Source organism: Muntiacus reevesi, chromosome 2 (assembly GCF_963930625.1).
Source record: "Muntiacus reevesi chromosome 2, mMunRee1.1, whole genome shotgun sequence".
NCBI classification, from domain to species: Eukaryota; Metazoa; Chordata; class Mammalia; order Artiodactyla; family Cervidae; genus Muntiacus; species Muntiacus reevesi.
In genome coordinates, this window is record NC_089250.1 from 23,575,764 (window position 1) to 23,600,157 (window position 24,394).

The 24,394-nt window shown below is 38.1% G+C and overlaps 1 protein-coding gene across 1 annotated transcript in view; it reads left to right on the forward strand.

The window, feature by feature from the left end:
* Positions 1-24,394, forward strand: part of ARMC3 (armadillo repeat containing 3) — an 86,699-nt gene that overhangs the window by 35,301 nt on the left and 27,004 nt on the right. The window contains exons 9-10 of the mRNA XM_065919559.1: positions 5,421-5,573; positions 5,818-5,923. Coding sequence (XP_065775631.1) covers positions 5,421-5,573; positions 5,818-5,923 — 259 coding nt within the window. The remainder of the gene's footprint in view (positions 1-5,420; positions 5,574-5,817; positions 5,924-24,394) is intronic.

Below are 24,394 nucleotides of genomic sequence, written 5' to 3' on the forward strand. Positions count from 1 at the left end.
ACCTGGAAATGGAGTATCCAAGGAAACATGCATGCTGACGAAGCAAGAGACTTTATTGGAAAGGGGCACCCCAGTGGAGAGCAACAGGGCAAGGGACCCCAAGAGAACTGTTCTGCCATATAGCTCGGGTTTTACGGTGATGGGATTAGCTTCTGGGTTGTCTCTGGCCAATCATTCTGACTCAGGTCCTTCCTGGTGGCTTACACATTGCTCAGTCAAGATGGATGCCAGCAGGAAGGATTCTGGGAGGTTAGTAGGACATGTGGTGTCTCCTTTTGACATTTCCCGAATTCTTCCAATTGGTGGTGGCTTGTTAGTTCCACGTTCCTTATGAGAACCTCCTGTTGTAAAATAACTCACGGAAGCGGTTACTATGGTGCCTGCAGGGTGGGCGCTTTCAGCCAGCGTTTCCTCTAACAAAGGTTCGTTCATGTTGCAGCATGTGTCAGGAGGTCCTTCCCTTTGTAACTCTGAAAAGTATGCCACTGTATGCTTCTACCACATTGGTTGATCCATTCATCCACTAATCGACACTGGATTGGTTCCACCTTTTGGGTGCACTGAATAACGCTGCTATGAACATAGATGCACAAATACCTCTCTGAGTTCCCACTTTCGATTCTTTGGGGTATATACCCAGAAGTGGAATTGCTGAATCATATGGTAATTCTATGTTTACTATTTTGCGGAACTGCCATACTATTTTCTATAGCAGCTACACCATTTTACAGTCTTATCAATGGGGCACAAAGTTTCCAATTTCTTCACATTCTAGCCAATACTTGGTATTTTCTGTCTTTAAAAATGTATATACTAATGTTAACAGCTGTGAAGTAGTAGCTCTCTGTCTTGATTTGCATTTCCTTGATAATTAATGATTTTTAGCATCTTTTTCATGTGCTTAACGGCCACTTAGAACATCTTGGAGACGATGTGTCGATTCAAATCCTTTGCCCATTTTTAAATGTGTTTAAATTTTTTTGTTATTGAATTGTGGGAGTTTTTTATATACTCTAAATATTAATTCCTTATCAGAACTATGACTTGCAAATATTTTCTCCCATTCTGTGGGTTGCCTTTTATCTCTATTAATTGTATCTTTTGATGCATAGAAGTTTTAAATTTTGATGTAGTCCAGTTTATATTTTCTTAACTCCATTCATAAGTAGGTTTTTACAAATTTAGCTCCTTATACTGTTTTTAAGAACAATGTAATGATCAGTATTCATTTATAACATTCTTTTTTTACTTTCCATCATCATCAAAAAAATTTTTATAGACTAGGGGTTAGGATTAGAATCATCACTGAATGTCAAAAACACAGTTCAAACAAAAGCACATAATACACACTCTAAGTTTTGTTTGCTGAGTAAAGTTCTAACATGCACCCTAAATCAGCGTGCCTTTGACCTGGCACCAGGAGGAGGAAGGCGCTAATCACCATGTTGCCATGGGGTTTACGAACGGGCGCTGACACCTCAGCAAGAGCACAGGCGGCCACCAGCAGCGTCTGAGGACGGGGAAGAGAAGCGTCACCACACAGATTCATCCTCAGACGCAAAACCCCGTGCTTTTTGTCTTAGTGACACTGAACCGACGGTAGTTTTAAAGGACATGGTGCTGTTAGTAATATAATTACCTCGCCATCTTTATTATCAGTGTAATTAAAATGTAAACACTTCTCAGTGTAGCAATTCAAAGAAGGTAGTTGGTTAATATGTTAATTCATCTTTTAAATCTATTATAGCCACACTGCAGTTAGCACTTTTGAGGTTTGGTGAGCACAGCTGGATTTTGAGAACACTCCCAGCAGGGTTGAGAAACTAATTGCCCACAGTATTTAAATTATTTTTTAAAAATTGTTGCTATAATTGCATATACACTGTTTTTTGTGTTTTTTTTTTTTTTTTTATTGCAACAACCACATACTCCAAAGTTAGTCTTTTCAAATTAATTCCTTTGGTCAGTTTTCCTGATGGAGTCCACTCAGAGGTTCTGTTTAGCAAAGTTGATTTAGTGCCATAATGGAAGTCTTAATTATACATCTGACATTTTAACTTAGAGATTCTGGAAAAGTTTGAGATCTTGGTTATTCAGGGAAAACTAATAAGGACTACATATATTTTAAAACATTTTAAGGGCCACATACTTGAGATTTAAGTATTAGTTTTTTAATGAAACAGTCATGGCCTGACTGAATTCCAATTTTAAATAAAAGGAGCAAAGGATTAAAATGATAGGATTACAGGACATGGTTCATGATTGGTTTAAGACAAATGAGCAGAAGTGTTAGTGACTTCCCTTGTGCCAGTGATGGCCAGATTGCTCGGCATATATCTGTGTATCAGATGAACAAAGACCAAAGGGGTATTTGCAAAGATAGTGACATCTGACCATGACACTGCTTCTGTGAAAAAGGGCGATTTTAAAAAAACATTGTTGAAAGAAGACAAATCATGTATTAACCTAAAAGTGGAAACCTAGTTGCTATAATTTCTGAAGATATCTCTGGGAAAAAATGTTAATTAAAATATGCACAAGTAATTAATTCCACATGTCGATGTAATCTAAGTTAATATCAACATTTTTTTCTACCAAAATATTCTTTTTCTGGTATATTGTCTGTATATTGTCACCCTGCTTATTTAACTTACATGGAGAGTACATCATGAGAAACACTGAACTGGAAGAAGCAAAAGCTGGAATCAAGAAATAGCAATAACCTCAGATATACAGGTGATACCACCCTTACGGCAGAAAGCGAAGAACTAAAGAGCCTCTTGATGAAAGTGAAAGAGGAGAGTGAAAAAGTTGGCTGAAAGCTCAACATTCAGAAAACTAAGATCATGGCCTCTGGTCCCCTCACTGCATGCCAAACATGGGGAAACAGTGGAAACAATGACAGACTTTATTTTCTTGGTCTCCAAAATCACTGCAGATGGTGACTGCAGCCATGAAATTAAAAGATGCTTGCTCCTTGGAAGAAAAGTTATGACCAACCTGGACAGCATATTAAAAAGCAGAGACATTACTTTGTCGACAAAGGTCCATCTAGTCAAAGCTATGGTTTTTCTAGTAGTCACGTATGGATGTGAGAGTTGAACTATAAAGAAAGCTGAGTGATGAAGAATTGATGCTTTTGAACTGTGGTGTTGGAGAAGACTCTTGCGAGTCCCTTGGATTGCAAGGAGATCCAACCAGTCCATCCTAAAGGAAATCAGTCCTGAATATTCATTGGAAGGAATGATGCTGTAGCTGAAACTCCAATACTTTGGCCACCTGATGTGAAGAAATGACTCATTTGAAAAAACCCTGATGCTGGGAAAGATTGAAGGCAGGAGGAGAAGGGGACAACAGAGGATGAGATGGTTGGATGGCATCATCAACTCAATGGACATGAGTTTGGGTAAACTCCTGGAGATGGAGATGGACAGGGAGGCCTGGGTGCTACAGTCCACAGGGTCACAAAGAGCTGGACATGACTGAGCGACTGAAGTGACTGACTGATTCTTTTTTTGCACATTAACATTCTAAGAGCATATATCACACATCCTTCTATTTTAATCATTTACATTGACTTTATTAAAGACTTGTCGTCATTGTTCAGCTGCTAAGTCATGTGTGACTCTTTGTGACCCCAGGCTGCCCTAGGCACACCAGGCTCCCCAGGCACACCAGGCTCCCCTCTCCTCCCTATCTCCCGGAATTTGTTCAAATTCATGTCCATTGAGTTGGTGATGCTATCTAACCACCTCATCCTCTGCTTCCCCCTTCTCCTTTTGCCTTTGCTCTTTCTCAGCGTCAGATTCTTTCCCAATGAGTTGGCTCTTCACATCAAGTGGCCAAAGGACTGGAGCTTCAGCTTTAGCATAAGTCCTTCGAATGAATATTCAGGGTTGATTTCCTTTAGGATTGACTGGTTTGACTTGATTGATTGATTGATTCCTTTGGGACTGACTTGCAGTTCAAGGGACTCTCAAGAGTCTCCTCCAGCACCAAAATTCAAAAGCATCAATTCTTTGGTGCTCAGCCTTCTTAATTGTCCAATGCTCACAATGACTACTGAAAAAACCATAGCTTTGACTATATGGACCTTTATCGGCCAAGTGATGCCTCTGCTTTTTAATATGCTGTCTAGGTTTGTCATAGCTACAGTCACCATCTGCAGTGGTTTTGAAGTCCAAGAAAATAAAATCTATCACTGTTTCCACTTTCTCCTCTTCTATTTGCCATGAACTGATGGGACTGGTGACATGATCTTAGTTTTTTGAATGTTAAATTTTAAGCCAGCTTTTTCAACTGTTATCTTTCACCCTTATCAAGAGGCTCTTTAGTTCTTCTTCACTTTCTGCCATTAGAGTTGTATCATCTGATATGTGAGATTGTTGATATTTCTCCTGGCAATCTATTAATGAGAATCAAACTTATGACAAAATTTTCTAAGAAACTGTAATTAGCAAGAAATTATTTGTAAACTGTTTCTTTTCCAACTTGTGTTTTTCTATTATAGCATTAAAACTGAGTTTCATTTAATGTAAATATTACCTAGTATATGCTTTTAATAAATAATAATTTACTTAGGATTAAATACAGAATACAAAACAAAAAATTGTTTAATAGTCTATATACTCTAAATACTGCATTGAATTTAATTCAATGTAGTATTTGCTTTTGTACAGTAATGAGGCTGTCACTTACTAGAAAATCAAACTAAATTGACAGGAAAGCACCAGGAACAAAAAGAACATTAAGAATACCTTGGTTTTCAATCTAGTGTTTTATAGTGGAGTGAACATCATGGCAGGTACTTTATTTGTTTGCAGACTGAATTGTACTATGTTTATATTATGTTTATGACAACTTAGCAGTTATTTTCATTTTTGCTATGTCAGCATGTATTGTAACAAGAAAAAAGATGATTATAAATTCCTTAAGAATTTAAGGAATTTAATTCCTTAGAATCACACTTTATTACTCATTTTTACTTTCTCTGCTCTTCTCTTGAGCATCTAGCTTACAGGTTTATACATTTTAGGCATTCTTCAAATATTGGACTTTGTATTTAAAATAAACAGGTTTTGTGCTCAGTGAGAAGACAGCGTGTGTGAATACAGCACATGACTAGTGAAAGTAAGTTCTTACTAAGTCTGAAACTTGCCTCTTTCTTATTATAGAATTTTGTCTGCCATAGTATTCATACCATATAATAGAATAAGAAAAAAGTGCAATACCCATAATTCATTTGGCACATTCACTATGTTCTAAAGATTAAATAAGTATATATTTTGTCTAGCTTAAGACTATGATTAAAGCTAACAAATAGTTTGAATTCCCATCATTTTTGGATGGAGAAGTCTTTATATTTGCACAGTTTTTGTAACAAAATTCTGATATTTTTTACCCTTTTTGGTTTATGAAAGCTGAAAATAGAAAACTTTTTCATGAACTGGAAGTCGAAAAATGTCTTGTAAGCCTTTTGGGTTCTGAAAACGATGGAACTAAAATTGCCGCTTCCCAAGCTATTTCAGCAATGTGTGAGAATTCGGGCACCAAAGAATTTTTCAATAATCAAGGTAAGCACACTGGGAGAAGCCACTTTGAAGATGTTGTTTTTGTTATTTAGTCTCTAAGTTGTGTCCAACTCTTTTGCAACCACATGGACTGTAGCCCACCAGGCTCCTCTCTGTCCATGGGATATCCCAGGCAAGAATACTGGGGTGGGTTGCCATTTCCTTCCCCACTGAACATGTTTAGGCTGCTGTTTTCTAGTTCACATGGATATCTGTACAGTCACATTTTACTTTTCTTTTTCTGTAGGAATCCCTCAGTTAATTCAGCTGCTAAAAAGTGACAGTGAAGAAGTGAGGGAAGCTGCTGCCCTTGCCTTGGCAAATCTGACCACCTCCAATCCTGCTAATGCGAAGTGAGTACAAAAAGACTCAATCAACACAACTCGCAGGATGTTTAACAGGCCAAGATGAGCTCATTGTAATCTCCTGCCTTTCAAGGCAGTTTACATGTCCTTTCAGATGCTTCCATGTTGGGTTATTCCTTAGGAACCCTTATGAAAATAAGAGTCAGCAGATAGGCCTGTTTTCCAAAAACATCATGAAATCTTGAGGGTTTCTGGGCTTGTTGGGAAAACAGGTGGGACATTTGATGTAGGTAAGAGGCTAAGCCTTGTAGAAGGTTCCAGAACAAAGAAAATTGGATAATGCTGGGAAATGCTAAAGACAACATTCTACAAATATTGGTAAATCAAGAAAAAAATTTTAAAGAATCAGTTTTTAAAGGGACAAACAGTAGATAAAATCGAGAAACACTTTAAAAGTCCATTGAAAACAATGTATCGTCAGTAAATACCTATGGAAAAAGTTGAAAAGGAATGTCCTCTGTATTCCAAACACCGTGGCATGTAATTTATATTCATTTAAAATTTTAATTGTCGGGATAATCCATCTACTAACTGAGGAAACAGAGGTTCTGCAGGTTTCCCTAATTTTCCTGGGTACACATATTCATTCAAATAGAGGAGCTGGAAATGAAAGTCTGATCTATTGGACTCCAAAGGCTTGCTATTTCCTCTACAGATGATAAGGTTGCTTATAAAACAGTAAGAATTTCTAGAAGCAATCTTATCATCTGTACAGGAAATACATAAATAAACTTTCATAAATAAAGTGATTAATGCCATTTGCAATAAGATGGATGTGCCTTGAAGATACCATGCTGAGTGAAATAAATCAGATGGAGAAAGACAAATATTATCTGATTTCACTCTTATGGGAATATAAAAAACTAGCCAGCAAAATTAATGAACAGCCCAACCAAACAGAAAAAAACTTGAGGATACAAAAAAAAAAAAAAAAAAAAAAAGAGCAGCAGTTACCAGAGAGAAAGGGGCAGGAGGACTGCAAAACAGGTAAAGGGGATCAACTGTACAGTGACAATGGAAAGTAAATTTTTAGTGGTGAGCACACCATAGTGTATACAGAAGTAGAAATATGAAACTTGTATAATGTTACAAACCAATGTAACCTCAATGAATAATCTAAATAAATAAAGAAGAGTAAAAAACAATTATTTACCCTCCCTAAATATGGTATGAGTATTAGGGTTCTATAGAGAAACAGAACCAATGGAAGATGTGTGTGTGTGTGTGTGTGTGTGTGTGTGTGTAATGAGATTTATTATAGGAATTGACTCATGAGCTTATGATGACTGAGAAGTCTCAGGATCTGCCATCTGTGACTTGGAGAACCAGGAAAGATGGTGGTGATGGTCAGTCCCAGTGTGAGAACCAGGACCACTGATGTCCAAGAAAAGCAGATGATGGTTGCCCCATCTCAAGAAATTCACCCTTCCTCCTTCTTTGTTCTGTGCATGTGTACTCAGTCATGATTCAATTCTTTATGACTCCATGGACTGTAGCCTGCCAGGCTCCTCTGTCCATGGGATTTCCCAGGCAAAAATATGGAATGGGTTGTCATTTCCTCCTCCAGGGGATCTTCCCATCTCAGATATCAAACCTGTGTCTCCTGCGTCTCCTACATAGGCAGGCAGATTCTTTACCACTGAGCCACCTTGGAAGCCCCCACTATGTTCTGTGTAGTTCCTCAATGAATTGGATGATGCCCACGCACACTGAAAAGAGGAATCTTTATTCAGTCTACTGATTCATTCAAATGCTGACCTCTTCCAGAAACATTCTCACAGACACTCTCAGAAACAATGTTTCACCAGCTATCTGGGCACCCCTTAACCCAGTCAAGTTGACCCATAAAATTAACCATGTCATTTTGTCAGTTTTTAACATTCACATATTATGGTTTTCTGGCATTGCTGCTAAAACTATCCCTTCCTTATTTGAAATAAATCCTCCTCCACCCCATCATATGTTTCATCTATCTCTTACCCTTTCTTTCTTTTTCTCTACTCACACACAAATATTTAATAAGATCTTGATGGAAAGACTAAAAATCTAACAATGCCCAATATGTGGCCAAAATGCATAAGCATCAAAACAAAACTGTGTTCCTTTAAGAGCTACAATCTTTGACACAATAATTTCCTAAATTCAGCGTGCATCATCATGTGCATGAAAGCACACACATGTCTGGAATATCAGGGCATAGTAAGTAGCAATTTGAAAACAGCATACTCAATGATTTTTCGAGTATAGTCCCACCAGTGCAAAAATCTTATCAGTGACACCAAAACGCTTCAATCTCCAGTGCATTTAGATTTATATATTGTCTAAAATACTCTAAAAGGCCTCTAGAGTGTATAGCTGTCTTGATTTGACGTGAGATTGCCTGGCTTACCTCGTTTCACAGTTTTATATAACATCCTAGACAATCAGGATGATAAGTAATACTCAAAGAAGCTGCCTTCAGATTTTCTCTCAATTTTCCATTTATCAAATTTTTGTTATCTGCCGATATAGTTCCATTTTGTCCACAGAGAGGTCAATTAGGACTAGATGGTGCCTGACTTTTCTTCTATGATAATCAACTTTACTTTTGTTACTTAGTTTTTCTTATCAATTTTAATTGCTGTTATTTCTTTAACCTATCATGTACTGTACATTCTGATTTCTTTTTCCAACTTATGTCTGCTAAGGGAAATGGGACTTGATTGAAAGTGGTTTTTTTGAGGTCTGTGTAGCTTTTACTTTGGACTTTTTGAGCTAAAAGATACTGAAAATTAATGGTTTTGAGAAAAATACAGAGTCAGATTTGACCTGTTTATGCCAAACTCTGAGAACTGGGGTTGAAAAAGATTCTGTCGTCAATCAAAAGGAATGAAAACAAGCAAGCCCCATTGCCAATCCTTCCAGTCAGTCTCCTAGGGTCTCCTAAGCTAACTACAACAGAAGAGACCACAACAATGATTGGTTATTTGTAGTACCTACTCAAATGACCTTTAAAAAATTATATCAAACTCGGCATGGGTGAGTGTTTCCAATATCAGTTTTTGGAAACAGTCCATTTCATCCCCTTTCCTAGCAATGTACTGCAGGATCGAAGGCTGAGTCCCTGGCTCTGCTGCTGGGTAACTGGAATTGAAATAGTTAGAAAGTCGCTTTTCCACCACATCTAAGTATTAATAGTAAGAGAATAAAGCAAAAACCCAGAGTTGATGTCTTCCAGGTATGTTTAGTAGCTGTTGGGATACTTGATATTTGGTAGCCTAATTTTTTTTTTTTTTTTAATGCAGTGAAGGGCTGAGAATTCCAGTTTTGTTATTAAAATGTAACCCCTTCCCCTACACTCATATCTCAAGGTGCCTAAAATGGATTTCTGGTTCTTAAACTCAGGGCACCTTCTGGAGTTGGAGACTCACCTCATGAATTAGATGATCACTGGCTTGTTATAACAACATATGATCCTGGTATAACTTCCTTTATGTACGTTGAGGGTAAATCAAAATTTTCTAAAGTAAAAAGAGAAAACCAACTGGAGGAAGGAGGAGCATACTTTGTGATGACTTTTTTTTTCTTGAAAAATTGACAAATGCTTTTAAGTCAAAGTATTTTTATAATCTAAAAACATTTTTATAATATGCATAAAACTTTATAAAATACATGAATTCAGATTTGCATATATCTTGCTTTCTTCCAAAAGAAAACACATTGAAATGTAATAAAATAATATGACAATGAATGAATGTCAAAGTTCTAAGAACCAAAAACAGAGACAAATAAAAACATGATGATGAGAAATTTGGTAGCAGTGACAAACCACCAGACCACCCATACCTCTTTGTGGAAGATTTTCAACTTTAATTATAAGTATGACTTTAATTGGTACCAAAAGATCTCACTTAGTTGTTTTTGTCAGTGAATGTGGCTTCCTAGATAAAGTCTTCTGGACACTTGAAAATTTAATTCTATAACCAATAAAGGGTTTCTAAAATATATAATGAATTTGAATAAAAATCTAAAATCCTCCCCTTCCAAATTTCTGATTGTATGGTCATTAAACTTGGGAGAGGAGAGGGGATGCACTGTGGTTATCATTTTGAGTAAGTGGCTATCATCCACTCATGGTAGTGTACTCAGGCTCCTTAGGGAAGGTGGATGCTTGCCCAGTTGCTGAGGATAGCCTCCAGGTTGGAGCGCCTTTGGGCTGATACATTTTATTGACTCCTTACACAGGCTGGCCGTGTTAATGTTCACTGCTGGCTCTAGAATTGATGGGTAGGGCCAACCCTGCTAACGGTCTCTTGAAATCCCTTCTTTTCAGTCAGTGTAAAGCTTGGCTACCAGTTAACCTAGCTTTATCAAATTTTGTATAAAAGATAATAATGGAGGACCTGAGGCCACATCTCTAAGTGGTGTTTTGGTCCTCATAGGCCATTTCTTTCTTTTCTTTCATTTTCTGATAGTTCTCATGTGTGTTCTGGATATGTGAAGTCTCCAGGTATTTTTGAGTTATGGATAAGTAAAGTGTAATTTAAACAATAATTCAAGAAACACAAACCCTTTTACTTATAAACAAACAAGCTACTGTCAGGGAGTAAAATGATGAAGAGTAAAATAGACAATAAAGTTATTCTGAAAGTCCGTTCACCTCCCAGGAGTGTTTTGCTTTAGGCCTTTTGCATGACCATCCTTTCTGTATGGAATGTTCTCCTACTCCATGAATGCCTACCACGCAGTTCCCCACCCCCTCAAGTCTGCACAAATGCCACCCCAAGAAGGCCGATGGTGACCACTGTGGTCACAGCACACCACCCACATACCTTCTCCAGCCTCCTTTCCTGCTGCCCTTTTCTCAGAGCTCTTAGCATTTTCTTAGCAACACACAGCTCATTCATTCTGTTCTCTGACCAGCTCCCAGCACCTTTGTCTGTTTAATTCACTGACACACAACAAGCATCTAGAGTAGTCCCCATCCCATAATAGCATTTGGGGGGTAGGGTGGGGGAGTGGGCGCACACCAACAACACAATCACAAGGAAAATGACAGTGAAAGAAGTTATCAACCAATGCCGATAACTTAAAATAGAAAGCGATCATCTGTATTGTGTTGTTTGTTTTCACAGAATCTCATTCACAAAGTGGAAAGCAACTTAGTTCTAAGAGTCTTCTAGCCATACTTTTCATTCTGTATTATCTGCAGAATAAAGTAACTCAAATTGGACAAAAGGCAATGAATAAGAATAAGCTTGAGGGTACAGGAAAAGAGGACCAGAAGAGCCAAAGTCACTTATTTAAAGTGATAGGAGGGAAAAAAGTAAAATCATTTTTAAGTGAATAAGTAACAAGTGAGGTTAAAACAACCGCCATAGAAAGAAATAGGTGGAAATGGAAACAGAGAAACAACAATGAATTTTATATAATTATGCAATCCAGGGGACTTTCCTGATGTTCCAGTGGCTAAGATTCTGAGCTCCCAATACAGGAGACCTGAGTTCAATCCCTGGTTGGGGAACTAGGTCCTACATGCCACAACTAAGACCCGGTGCAGCCAAATAAATAAATAATTGTTTAAAAAAGCATTAAAAATGTAAACCAGTTAGTTAATTTGGACACCATTATCCTTTTTTGGTTCATTGTTGATCTTTTTGACAATTCTCAATTTATAATACTTTTTAGAAAGGAGAAAGTTGTTTATTTTTGAAAGAAGTACTATTTCAGCTAAACTACATATTTACATTGTACTTCTTAAATTCAATTAGTCATATCAAAGTTTTACATTATTTATGTAACTACCGAGAGCGTTTGTTCTTAGTTGACATTTCCTGAGGGGCAGATTCTCTATATTAGAATAGCTTAAACTATTAATTTATAGCATCACTGCCATCTGTTGGATCTGATCAGAATTAGAGTTTTTCAGTCATTCCAACAATGAGAAGTGTTCAGTGCTTTTCATTTCCCAATGCCAACAGTAAGTAAATTTTGGATACTGGTAAACAATGAAAAGATTAGAAAATAACGCAATTGCCAACTAGACATTTTTCAAAAGATACAATTTTTTTAAGAAATAAAACATGAATAAGATTAAAGTATAAAAAGTAATAACTACAGTTACTTTAATGTTTATAGAGAGGTCAGCTGAAACTATGGTTTTGCTATAGAAAATGCTCAGTCAAGTTGCTGTTGTATATATATAGATCATACTAATTCACTCTTGATTCTTCATATTTACTTCACAGTATCTCCATAAAAACCAGGTGATTTCCTTAAATCTTGCAGAATTTGTTATCTCCATTTCCTTATTTTTAGTGTTTTTAATTTTTTTAACTTTATAATTAATTTATTTATGGCTGCACTGGGTCTTCATTGCTATGAGTGGGTTCTCGCGTTGCGAGGAGTGGGGGCTACTCTCTAGTTGCAGTGCACAGGCTTCTCATTGCGGTGGCTTCTCTTGTCACAGAACACGGGCTCCAGAGCACTGGCATAGCAGCTGTGGTCCACAGCCTAGTTGTCCCCCAGCATGTGGTTCTTCCCAGATCAAGGACTGAACTGCTGTTCCCTGCACTGCAGGATGAATTCTTCATCACTGGACCACCAAGGAAGCCCTATTTTTTGTTTTTAATAGCCCTTCCCACAACAGCAGTGACTCAAGGCAGCATATATAGTGGTTACTTTAAAAAAAAATTTTTTTATTTTTGATTGGACTGCTGGGCCACTGCTGCTTCCACACTATCAGAGACAACTCTTCTCTAGGGACCATCCTGCTATCATGTGACCTGTGGTCAGGACCACAACAAAGGAAGTGAGGGGATGAGTAGGGAGAACACCCCAAAGAGACTACAGGAAGACAGAATGCCCCCGAATTATACAGATGTGCATGTTGAGTGCTTTGGGAGCTTTTCAGTGTCCTCATTGTATATGGATGACCTGTCATTCTGTATTACCAGTGTTCATATTTCTCTTTACTAACACAGAAATAAAGCAGTGACTGAATCATTTTAATATCTAGTAGAATTATTTATCAGGGTGCTAGGCCTAAGACAGGCCTCTCAGGTCATGCTAGTGGTAAAGAACCTACCTGCCAGTGAAGGAGAAGGGACTTGGGTTTGATCCCTGGGTTGGAAGGATCCCCTGGAGGAGGGCAAGGCAACCCACTCCAGTATTCTTGCTTGGAAAATCCCATGAACAGAGGAGCCTGGTGGGCTACGGTCCGTAGGGTCACAAAGAGTAGGACATGACTGAAGTGACCAAGCACACATGAACATGCCTAAGAAAGTCATGTAATATATAGAGAAAATCTTTTAAAGATGTGCCACATATAAAACATCAAGAAAACATAGCACTTCATTTATTCACGATGACCCAACTCTCTATCCATTCAGTATTTTCAGGGAAGGGCCTGACCTTGAATAATTTCTTAGAATGTTAAATCTCTCTAGTGTTTGAAAACCACTTTTCAAAGCTTTTTTAAAAATCCTCCCCCCGACCCAATAAATAGGGTGAGTGGAAGGTAGTGTACTTATGTATTTATTTCTACAAATACTTCTTTTACTTTCTTTTATTCTGCAGATTTAAGTATAGACTAGTGCTAGTCTTTAGTAAGTCTCCTACATACAAACAAGTTCCATTCCGAGAGCTTATTTGTAAGTCCAATTTGTTTATAAGTTCATTTTGCTGATAAATCCAACAAAGTTAGCCTAGGTACCCAACTAACAATTGGCTATATAGTACAATACAGTAATATGTTTATAATACTTTTCACACAAATAGTAGGTAAAAAATAAAAGTAAAACAATTTTAATCTCACAGTACAGCCCCTTGAAAAGTACAGTACATTACAACGGCTGGCACACAGGGACTGGCATCAAGTGAACAGGCAAGAAGAGTTACTGACTGGAGGAGGAAGGGGAGGTTGGTAGAGCTGAAGGATCATCAGCAATAGGAGATGGAGGGCAAGCTGCAGTTTCATTCATGCCTGAATCAGCCCAGGTTTTGGTTCCTTGCTGGATTCAGTTCTATCTACCCACTAGAAAAAAGAATCCAGCGATGTCTGGGTAGTAGCTTTTTCTCTTGTCATTGATGCACTGGATTGCATTCCTAATGGCTGCTGCAAGCTTTGTGTACCGTTCCACATTTGGGTCCTGTGTCTCAAAAGCTAACAGTGTCTCCTCAAATAAAGAAAACCCTCTTGCCATTTCCTGCATCGTGAATCTCTTTGGCTCTTCAATTACGTCTTCTTCCTCCTTTCTCTGGGTACATGTACATCTTTGAAAGTTCACAACTTGAAGGTTCCTATGTAGGGGATGTACTGTATTTTCTTGTGCACTTGAGGCTGTAGTGCAGTGAATGATGATGGTCATTTCAAAGGAGGGGACAAAACACCTCTCTTAAAGTTGGCAAAACATCACAAGATTCACTTCCACATTGCCATTCCCCTCCAGGAAGATATATATATTTATCTCCCAGATGGCTAGAGATGCATACCATCACCCTTTGAAAATAAACTTTAACATCTGTTCTAGATCATACTTCTTGACCAATCCACACAGATTCACTTAGGAATAAGTAATCTTGTCATTTACAATACTTTTTTTTTAAATCAAAGAAATATTGACCATAGTAATAATCCACTGTGATTTACAACATTAAAATGCAGCCTCAGGAAAAATGCAAACTCATGTTACAGACGTGATGTATGGGCTGGACTTGGTAATGCTAAAGCTGTGCAGTTATGGTCTTTGTTAGGGCTTTTCACAGGGGAAAATGTTTTCAGCAGTCCATTTTCCTCTAACAGTGGAGTAACTGTGTCTTCATACTGACCCCTAGTGGCAGTTTAGGAAGATGTTGGGGGAGGGGCAGAAAAGGTAATGGGAGATTTGCTCTGTATTTTAGTGAAAATGCACATCGACTTAATCTGAAATATTCTTCAGTGTGTTTAAAATAATATTTAAAAACATTACTGAAAGACTGTGATCTGGAAATCATTCCATTGTGGTGCTTTTAACATAATATTCTACTGCTGTGTGTTAATAGATGCTTGTCTTTGTCTCCTTTTAAGGTGAAGTCATTTCAAAATATTTTGACACATTCATTGTCCTGGTGGCTGAATATCACCTGTGCTACATAACCATATAGGATAACTATAATACGCTTAACAGACATAAATTAATCTTGTTGTTATGGTACTTACTCTAGAGGTGAATTTTTTGCTCTTGACTTTGTATAATAGAAATTATTTGATTTTAAAATTCTTACTTATATCACTTTATTGTCAGATGCTACCTCCTTTAAATTAAAATGCTCATAAGATGAGAATCCTCCAAGATAACTTGAATTAGTTCCTTTTACAAAGTTTAATTTTGTAGTAAGGATGTATCAAACTTTTGTATTCAGGATGATACCTCAAAAACTTATTTAAAGTGTTATTCACTATCTTGAAAGCCTTCTGAAATTAACAGATAAAATACATGGGAGGCACCTTCATGGTAAACTTAAGCAGTATTCTTTCCTTATTTCCATCCAAGTTTACTGAGTGGATACTTTCTATTTCTACCCATCTTAGTACCTAGATTCCTTCTCTGCTAACTGTATATTGATAAACACCTCTGATTTTAAGGAATATATAAAATGAAAAGCTGAATTTTGCAATGAAACAAGTCAATTCCATATCCCCATTTTGTGTCAGTTGATGCCTAGTCGACCTTCACAGTTTGAATTTTATTAGCTACCAGTTGAGGCTAGATGAATCCCACGAAATGTTCAATTAGAAAATTATCTATCCTGCTTTTATTACCTGGAAAGCAAAGACTGACATTTGCATAACCTTATTTTAAATTTGCTAGTACCTCTTTCAGGCTTAATTTCCAATGTAACTTATTTTAAGAGGAAATTATCAAACAGTTTGGATAACTTTATATTGTATGATCCTTTTCTCTCTCAATTTGAAGCCATGCTTATACCTACATAAATTCCACTTTTACTCATCCTTGACTTTTTATATTAATCTTTTCCCATGATTTTCCATCCCTCTGAAAACAGCCTTCATTGCTCATTTGTTGCCTAAACAAAGACTTAGGAGTGATGCTTGAGGAAATTGCTTCAACTCCAGCCCTGCAGGGGTTGGAGATTTGACTGTCTAGCTGAAAAGTTGTCTGAAAATGAAAAGTTCATACATAGATGCAAATTTGTAAATAGGATGCTATTTTCCCATGATCCCAGAAATGGAGACAGGATTATAGGAAAATCTCTGCCCTTGTGACTCAGAGTAGGTGTGGGTAATGATGTGATAATGTTGGTGATGTGGTGATGATGATGTTGATAGCAATAATGAAATGATGATGATAGTTGGAATGTGTGGCCAGGCACTGAGCTAAGTACTTGAAATGGAATGTATCAGTAAATACTCGAAGCGTTCCCTATGATGTATCAAGTCTTATCATCACGTCCATTCTGCAGATGAGGAAACAGAACAGTCCTTGTTCAAGGTCACAGAGGTGGGATGGACTCTATATGCCAAGCCAGTCAGCTACCTACCTCCAGAGAAAACTCATGATTTTTCTTTCTCTGCCTCCTGCTCACTATCTCCCTGAGTTTGAGCTTCTCCAAATCTTCTCACCAAAATGTTTCCCTCTGCCTTCTTGGTCTCTTTGGATTTCACCAGACTGAAGGCACCTTTGGAGAAGTGAGTTTCCATCCCCTCCTCTCCTTCCTCCTTCCTTCCACCTTTCTCCCAGGTTCCTTTCCCCGTTATCACTTAACTTCCTCTCATCCTTGTTTTCTCTTTATAAGAGATTAAGAAACAAGAAAAAAAAAATGTATTCAAAGGTAAGAATTTCCCAAAATGCTGTGCGTCAAAATGGTCTCCCTTATTTCTCATTTCCTAAGGAATGATGAAGTAAACCAAATAGATGCTGACTCCCCCCCCCCGAAAATACAATATTTGTTTACAGCTTAAGATATTAATAATTGAAAAAAAAATGTAGTGAACTAAAAGTCAGATCACCATGGTTTTAATTTTGTGTCTGTTGATTGACTTGCTCCCTGAGCAATTCTCTCACTAAATTTTATCTTTCTTAACTATAAAACAAAAACAAAATAAAAATGGAATCTGGATTCTATTTTGCACGTCCAAGTGATTACCCTTGATCCAGGGAGCCTGCAACACAAATTTCCACTAGGAATAGATGGGATCACTCTTTACCACTTTTATCATTTTATCCCAAAGGCTAAGGAAGTTATTATCTGTGAATTTTGGTTTCTTGTGTAAATTATTTCACTGTCACTTGGGTGTTCTTTGTGTGCCAGGCACTGCTCTAGGCTGTAGGGGTACTGTAGGGAACATGACAATGGTTCCATGAAACTGCTTCCATAAAGCTTACAGGTTGGACAGGAAGACAGACAACACATGAGTAATTAATTTTAAGGTAATTTCAGAGGCAATAACAGTATGGATTAAATAAAACAGCATGCTATCATAGAGAGGGGCATGCATGACACCAGGGTTGTGAAAGGAGTCACAGGAATGACACAGCTCATCAAAGAGGGTCTCTCCGAAGAAGCGTCTTTAGAGCTGATGAGCTGAGGGTAGTCCTGGCAATGGCCAGTGGTTTTTTCTTTCTTTCTTTTTTTTTTTTTTTTATGTGCAGTCACACTAGAGATATCCTTATTATTTAGTTAAGAAAATCAACAACGTGGTATCCCTAATTACTTTGGGATTGTGGCCCCTGTTACATCCAGATATGTAAACAGACTGACTTCCAGGCTAAACAGAAACATTTGATAGCTACAGAAGGGACTGATTATGAATGTTCTAACACCTTAACCATTATCCCTATTTTATCAGGAGACAAGTCAGCCATGTTAAATGAAGACAGTTGTTCTTTCCTGATGGCATCTAGTTTATTATTGGCAGGCATTCCAGTTTTTTGAGACAGAAGGTGGCATATATGGAAGTGAGGTATCCTGATTGAACAGATAGGTCAATAAAGATTCCTTGTCACTTGTAAGAAAATTACATTTGATTTCCCTGCACCTTGACTGACTGCCTTGTAATTGGTAAAAACAAACAAAACAACAACAAAAAAACCCTGTGTGTTCTCTGTGGAGGGGCCGGGTTAGGGTGTACTCGACTCCTTGCAACTAGCAGTTTTCTCTTGAAAAATCCTGATGTCTCAGCAACTGTAGTTAAAAGCATATTCTGGAAGCCCCCAAATTGTACTTGCTAGGGCACCTCGGTATGATGGAAACAATTTGATTTCACATACTTAAAAAAACATTTTTTTTTTTCTTATTTTGCTATAGGAGGCAAAGCTTCCTCCATTTGTTTTTATGGATGGGTTTCGCTTTAATAATAATATTACTTTACACTCTTTAAGATTTTTGCCTGCAGTTTAATCATGATTCAGTCCCTTACTACACGATAAACGTCTTTAAATATTTCTTTAAAAAGAGACAATCTCTTGGCTACTTTTGTCAATCCTAGGGTTCAACCAGAGTTGGGGGGCACATTTCTTTGTCCTTTGCAGCTGTGGGGCTGCCTCGGGGTGACGGCTGTTTGGGACTCAGAAATCGATCAATTTAACGAACACCCTCGACTTCTCGGGTCATTACCTTTGAAAAGCTGGCTGGAATGAGAGTCAGGAATCCTGTTCACAGCATTCCAGATCTGGCTGTGATAACCAGGAGCTGTTTATCTTAGCGGCCCGCGCCCCGCCCCCCTCGCACCTGTATAGACTCGCGGGAACCCGCGATTAGACTCGCCAGCCCCCAGTCGTTGCTGCACATGCACCTCCCCGCCCCACTCGCAGCGTGTCTGCCACCAATATGTCTTTCTTTGGTGTGACAAACCTCACGGAGACATATGAAAAGCCGTGCTGGTGGGAATGGTTGTAATCACTGTTAACAAACAAGGTTCTGATTGCCAATATTACCATCTGTTCCATCGGGTTCCACATATTCCCCGGTATGTGGGCTCTGTTAAACAGATTTTCCGTGCGGCCCAAGGTCACCCTTGATTCATGTAACCAGCCTTTGCAGATGGGTTAAATGTGAGCCTCCCAACAGCAGCAAGAATCAACATCCGAGAGGTACCAAATCATGTCCTCCGAAGACAGAGCCCAAATAAACAGTCCACCGTGTCCGCAAAGACAGAATGTCCACATCCCTTGATACCAGAAAGGAGTAGATCCCAAAGACACTGTGTCAAGTGCAAGATTCATCTATTACACTCCTATAAAAATGACTTCACTGTATAATTAGAGAAGCCCAGGGGAGAGGAGGAAATAACCTGCTTTCAAGAGCAGCTGTTTAAGTGATACAAGTGGAGATCCCCATACTGTTGAGTCCTCTCCCTCCTTGTGAACTTAAAACTGAGCTGAGTACTTTTCCCTCTGTTTCTCAACACCTGCAGAGGTTCTCATCACTCCCCTTGAGGTGATTCAAGTCAATTAAAATATATTGATCTTCTCAGCACTGGGGATATAAAAAGACTGCCTGAGAAGTAGGTACCAGGCTTAGACACAGAGGAGGGGTGATTAATAAGGAGGGGCAGTAACGGATGCGGGTAACTTCACCTAGGAAGGGGCGAGTGAGCCGGTTTTGCAGGGTGAGCTAGTGGTCCTCAGGCAGAGGTGTGGGAGAAATAGGGCAAGGCGTTTGGGGCAAAGAGAGCATGAGTGCAAAGGCACACAGACATGAAACAGCATAGTAAATACAGGGAGGCGTAAAATGCTATTTTGCAACTGAAATTTTCCTTAGTATTCTCAGCGCCCCTGCTGTAAGTGCTTTTTCACTGTGGGGCTTGAAGACTTAATATAAAAAAAACTTTTGTGTTGAATTCCTTTCCATAACATGTGCCGTGAAATAATATTTTGAGATGGTTACTATTCTCTGACTGTGAGCGTTTGTACCAAAATCTCATTTTTTAAAACAAAAAGAAACTTTTATGTTTAGCAAATGCATGCTCTGAGCTCATGTGAAAAAGAGACCTAACCTAGTATGGGGGTCAAGAAATGCTTCCTTGAGGAGGAGATATTAGTGCTGAACTTTGAAAGATGAATGGGAATTATCGGGGAAAGAAATGTCCAGTCAGGGAGACCAGAGTGTGAGGACACCCTGAGGTGACACGGAGCCTGGCAAGGTTGCCAGAAAGGCCTGGGATGCAGCAACAGGGAGTGCTGGCAGGGAGCGTGGGGGTGAAGGGGACAGGGTCAACTCATGCTCAGCCCCAGAGAACTCATGCTCAGCCCCAGAGGACACATGAGACATCTGGGGCTTTATCCTGAGCAGTGGGGAATGGTGGAAGCTTTAAATAGAGGGGAAATATGATTATATTTATTATTATTTAAAAAGTAACTTTACTTCACTCTGTTTTGACAGACTCCAGGCCCACCCACATCTTTTCAAATGACCCAATTTCATTCCCTTTTATGGCTAAGAAAGAGAAAAACAAATACTATATATTTAACACATGTATGCAGAATTTAGGAAAATGGCACAAATGAACCTAGTTCCAGGGCCAGAATAGAGACACAGACATAGACAATAGATGTGTGGACATGAGGTGGGGTAGGGAGGGTCAGATGAACTGGGAGATGAGGTTTGACATAAATATACTTGGCTGCATTCTCAGTCAGTCAGTTGTGTCTGACTCTTTGTGACCCCATGGACTGTAGCCCACCAGGCTCCTCTGTCCATGGAATTTTTCAGGCAAGAATGCTGGAGTGGCCTGTCATTTCCCTACTACAAGGGATCTTCCCGACCCAGGGATCAAATCTGCTTCTCTTGCGTCTCCTGCGTTGACAGGTGGATTCTTTACCATTGTGCCAAAGCAAATAGTTAGTGGGAATCTTCAGTATAGCACAGGGAGCTCAGCTCCGTGCTGTGATGACCTAGATGGATGGGAAGGGAGGGGTGAGAGGGAGGCTCAAGAAGAAGAGGATATATGTATATATATAGCTGATTTACTTCATCATACAGTAGAAATTAACACAACATTGTAAACCAATTATACCCAAATAAAAATATAAAAGTGAAAGAAGTTTAAATCACTTTAGTAACTTCTCTGGTGGTCTAGTGGCTAGCACTCTGTGCTCCCCATGCAGGGGGCCCGGGTTTGATCCCTAGTCAGGGAACTAGATCCCATGTGCTGCAACTAAGGTTTAGAAAGAAGATCCCACATGTGGCAAGTAAGACTCAGTGCAGCCAAATATATATATGTATAAATATATGTGTGTATATATATATTCTTAAAATCACTAACTGTAAGATGGAGAAAAGTTTGGAGTGGATGAGGGGGAAAGTGTGTTAGGAGAGAACTTACATCAATCCATAAGAAAGGATATTGGATTGGATTCAGAGGGAGAGATGGAGATAGAGGAAAGGGAGGGATTTGAGAAATACAGAGGAGGGAAATAGGACTTGGTAATAAATTGACAGACATGACATGTCAAACTTCACTTCTATTTACATATATGATATAAACATGTTTTCATACATCCCCATATTTGGTTTTTAGTTTGATTAAACTTTTCAATTTACATTTTAAACTCTTATTTGATTAAAGTCCAACCGGATGGAGACTAATGATAGTAAATATCAGAAAATAGGTTCCGACTGTCGAAATGACATATGACCCTGTAATTCTGTATTTTGTAACAAAGTAGTTTGACTTTTGCCCTATCCATTTTATGCTGTTCCATCTAGGAAACTAAAATTGTGTTTTAGAATAGGATAGGATTTGGCTTGTGTATATGTTAGACATGGGGGAAATAAGACATAGTGTCTTGGGTTTGAAAGATACAAAATTAATGCAATTCTTTTTTTTAAAGTACAAATTCTGCACTCCATTTCTATAACTGAAATTAGTTTTTTTAAGTAAGACTAATAGCTTGATTTTCCATATCATAATTTAATCTCATTTATGCATTTTGCCCTTAGAACTGCCCATAGCAAATTATGGGCAGATATGTATACATTCTATTACATTGCTCTCCCAGCTGTGCATGTATGATTTGGTGCTGGCAGTTATGTTCAATTTAGTAAAAGCTATATTCCACTGTGTCTAGAATCTTTGAGCTTTTTAAACAGCTAGTACATAAAAATGCACTTCCCTTTACTGCCTCCATAAAGAGCAAAGAAAGAGCAGAAGGTAGAGTATAAATGAACCAGGGCCAGACATGCTTTTGTACAGGAGAAACAGAGAAGCAGAATCCAGGCAGAAAGACTGAGAGCAGAGGCACGCCTGATGAAAATCCCTGTGTCTCCATGACCCAGGAGAAACTAAAATGGTGGAGTATGATCCTATGTATGTACTTAAATTTTCTATAAACTCCCTGATACACACAAAAGACAAAGCCTTTGAGAATTTACTGAAATGCATTTACTTAAAATACTTCTGGCTTCTCTCATGGTTACCATTGTGTGCTCTTTCTTTACACTCCAAGATGTGTTAAAAAGTGAACATCTAAAACCACTAAGTACATTTTAACCAAGGTGTGTTTATAATGATTAAGAATCACAAAGTATTTGGTTTAAGGAACGGATTACATTAACTGCATGAAAAACAAGTCAAAGGAAACAAAATAATTTGAGGTTTAAGCATTGGAAGAACTGATGCTGAAGCTGAAGCTCCAATACTTTGGCCACCTGATTCAAAGAATTCACTCATTGGAAAAGACCCCAATGCTGGGAAAGATTCAGGGCAAGAGGAGAAGGGGGTGACAGAGGATGAGATAGTTGGATGGCATCACTGACTCAATCGACATGAGTTTCAGCAAGCTCCTGGAACTGGTGAAGCACTGGGAGGCCTAGTGTGCTGCAGTCCACAGGGTCACAAAAAGTCAGACACAACTTAGCAACTAAACAAGAAGCATATACTAATTAGAAGATATGCATAATTTTAAGTCACTGCTGGTAGTTTTTATGTCAATTTTTACTATAAGTTGAATATGAGAAGTTCCACCAAATTTAGACTATATTAGAGCCTCAAATTTTCCCTTCTTCATAAAATCAAATGACCACCATGCCAATAATAGGAGAGAGATGTAATGTGAAATAATCTTAAGAGTGTTTATTTTATACTTAAGGAAAGGTAATTAAATGCTCTCCCTCAGTCTGTCACAGTGAGATGCAGGGCCTTCCTCTCGATATTTTTCTTGGACTTCCTCCCAAATTTTGGCTACCTGTCATCAAACCAAATTGTAAAGGATGCTTTCCCAGAGAAAGACTGGGAGAAAGACACAGAGGGTTAAACAGACACCAGGGACTGGAAGAGGGGAAACATGGAGCTGAGTGCTCACTCTGCCTTGGTGACAATCAACATGGTGTGTTTTCTGGATGGATTTATATAAACCAGGGTGGGAGCTGCCTTCAAGGCCAACACCAAGGAACCCTTCATTCTCCAGAATGATGTCATTCCGTTCCTGCTCAATGGCTGCAGTTGAGTCTCCTTCAGAGCTAGTTTGTGCCTAATCACAGCTTCCTTTTACCTAGAGCTACCAGTCTCCTTATTGAGGTCATATGTGTATTCTGCTCTCTGATGAATAATTGTGATGACTTCTGTTTTGACATGTCAATTCTCCTTCACTATCAGCAAATTTAGGTGACAAAGCCAAATTAAATTGAACTCATCAGAATGCAGGGTGATGAGCTAAACTATATAGCCTCAGGGTTTTTTTTTTTTTTTCCCTTCAATTTTGGTTATTAATATGATCCTAAATTTTTAAAGTGTCAAATATAACCTGAAAGAGATGTTAGTATTATTGCAGTCTTAAGTGTACTTTTATTGTCTTGATTACTTCTATTCCCATGATGATTTAAACAGATTTTTAATACAATTTGGGGTCTTCCTTTAAAACCAGGATGCTCTATATATCTTATTGCTTGAAACATCATACGTGAAGCAACTCCAAACATTAAAGAACATAATTAAATAATCTTTCACCTGTTAAAATTATGTCTTTTTAATTTATACTCTTTTATGAGCTTTTTGAGTGATTACAAAGCAAGGACTATAGAAAGTATAGTGTTTTTATAAGAAGGTTTAGGATTTCTAATTGTGAGAAAATGTTAATAATATATTAATGGATGATGGTAGTCTTTTTATACTAGAAATAGGAAATTTAACAACTGGATATGCCTACATTACTAAAATTATTTTTTGTCAATATCATGACTTTGATCTTGATGTTTAATTTGTAAAAGCAACATTCGCCCATCAAAATGATTTGCTGCCTTCAAACGTGTTAACATCTACCTACAGTTAACAGTTCTGTTTAAAAAGAAGACAAACTGAAGAATTTTATCTTAAATTTCCATGTTCACTCATTCCTCCTATTTAAGCTTTGTTTTCTTACTGGTTAGAAATATTTTAATAGAATTCAGTAACTATTGAATTGGAATTTCCGGATCGTATAAGTATTACCGAGTTAAAAAATGAACAGCTGAGGTAGAGTTTCTAAGAAGCAATCATGC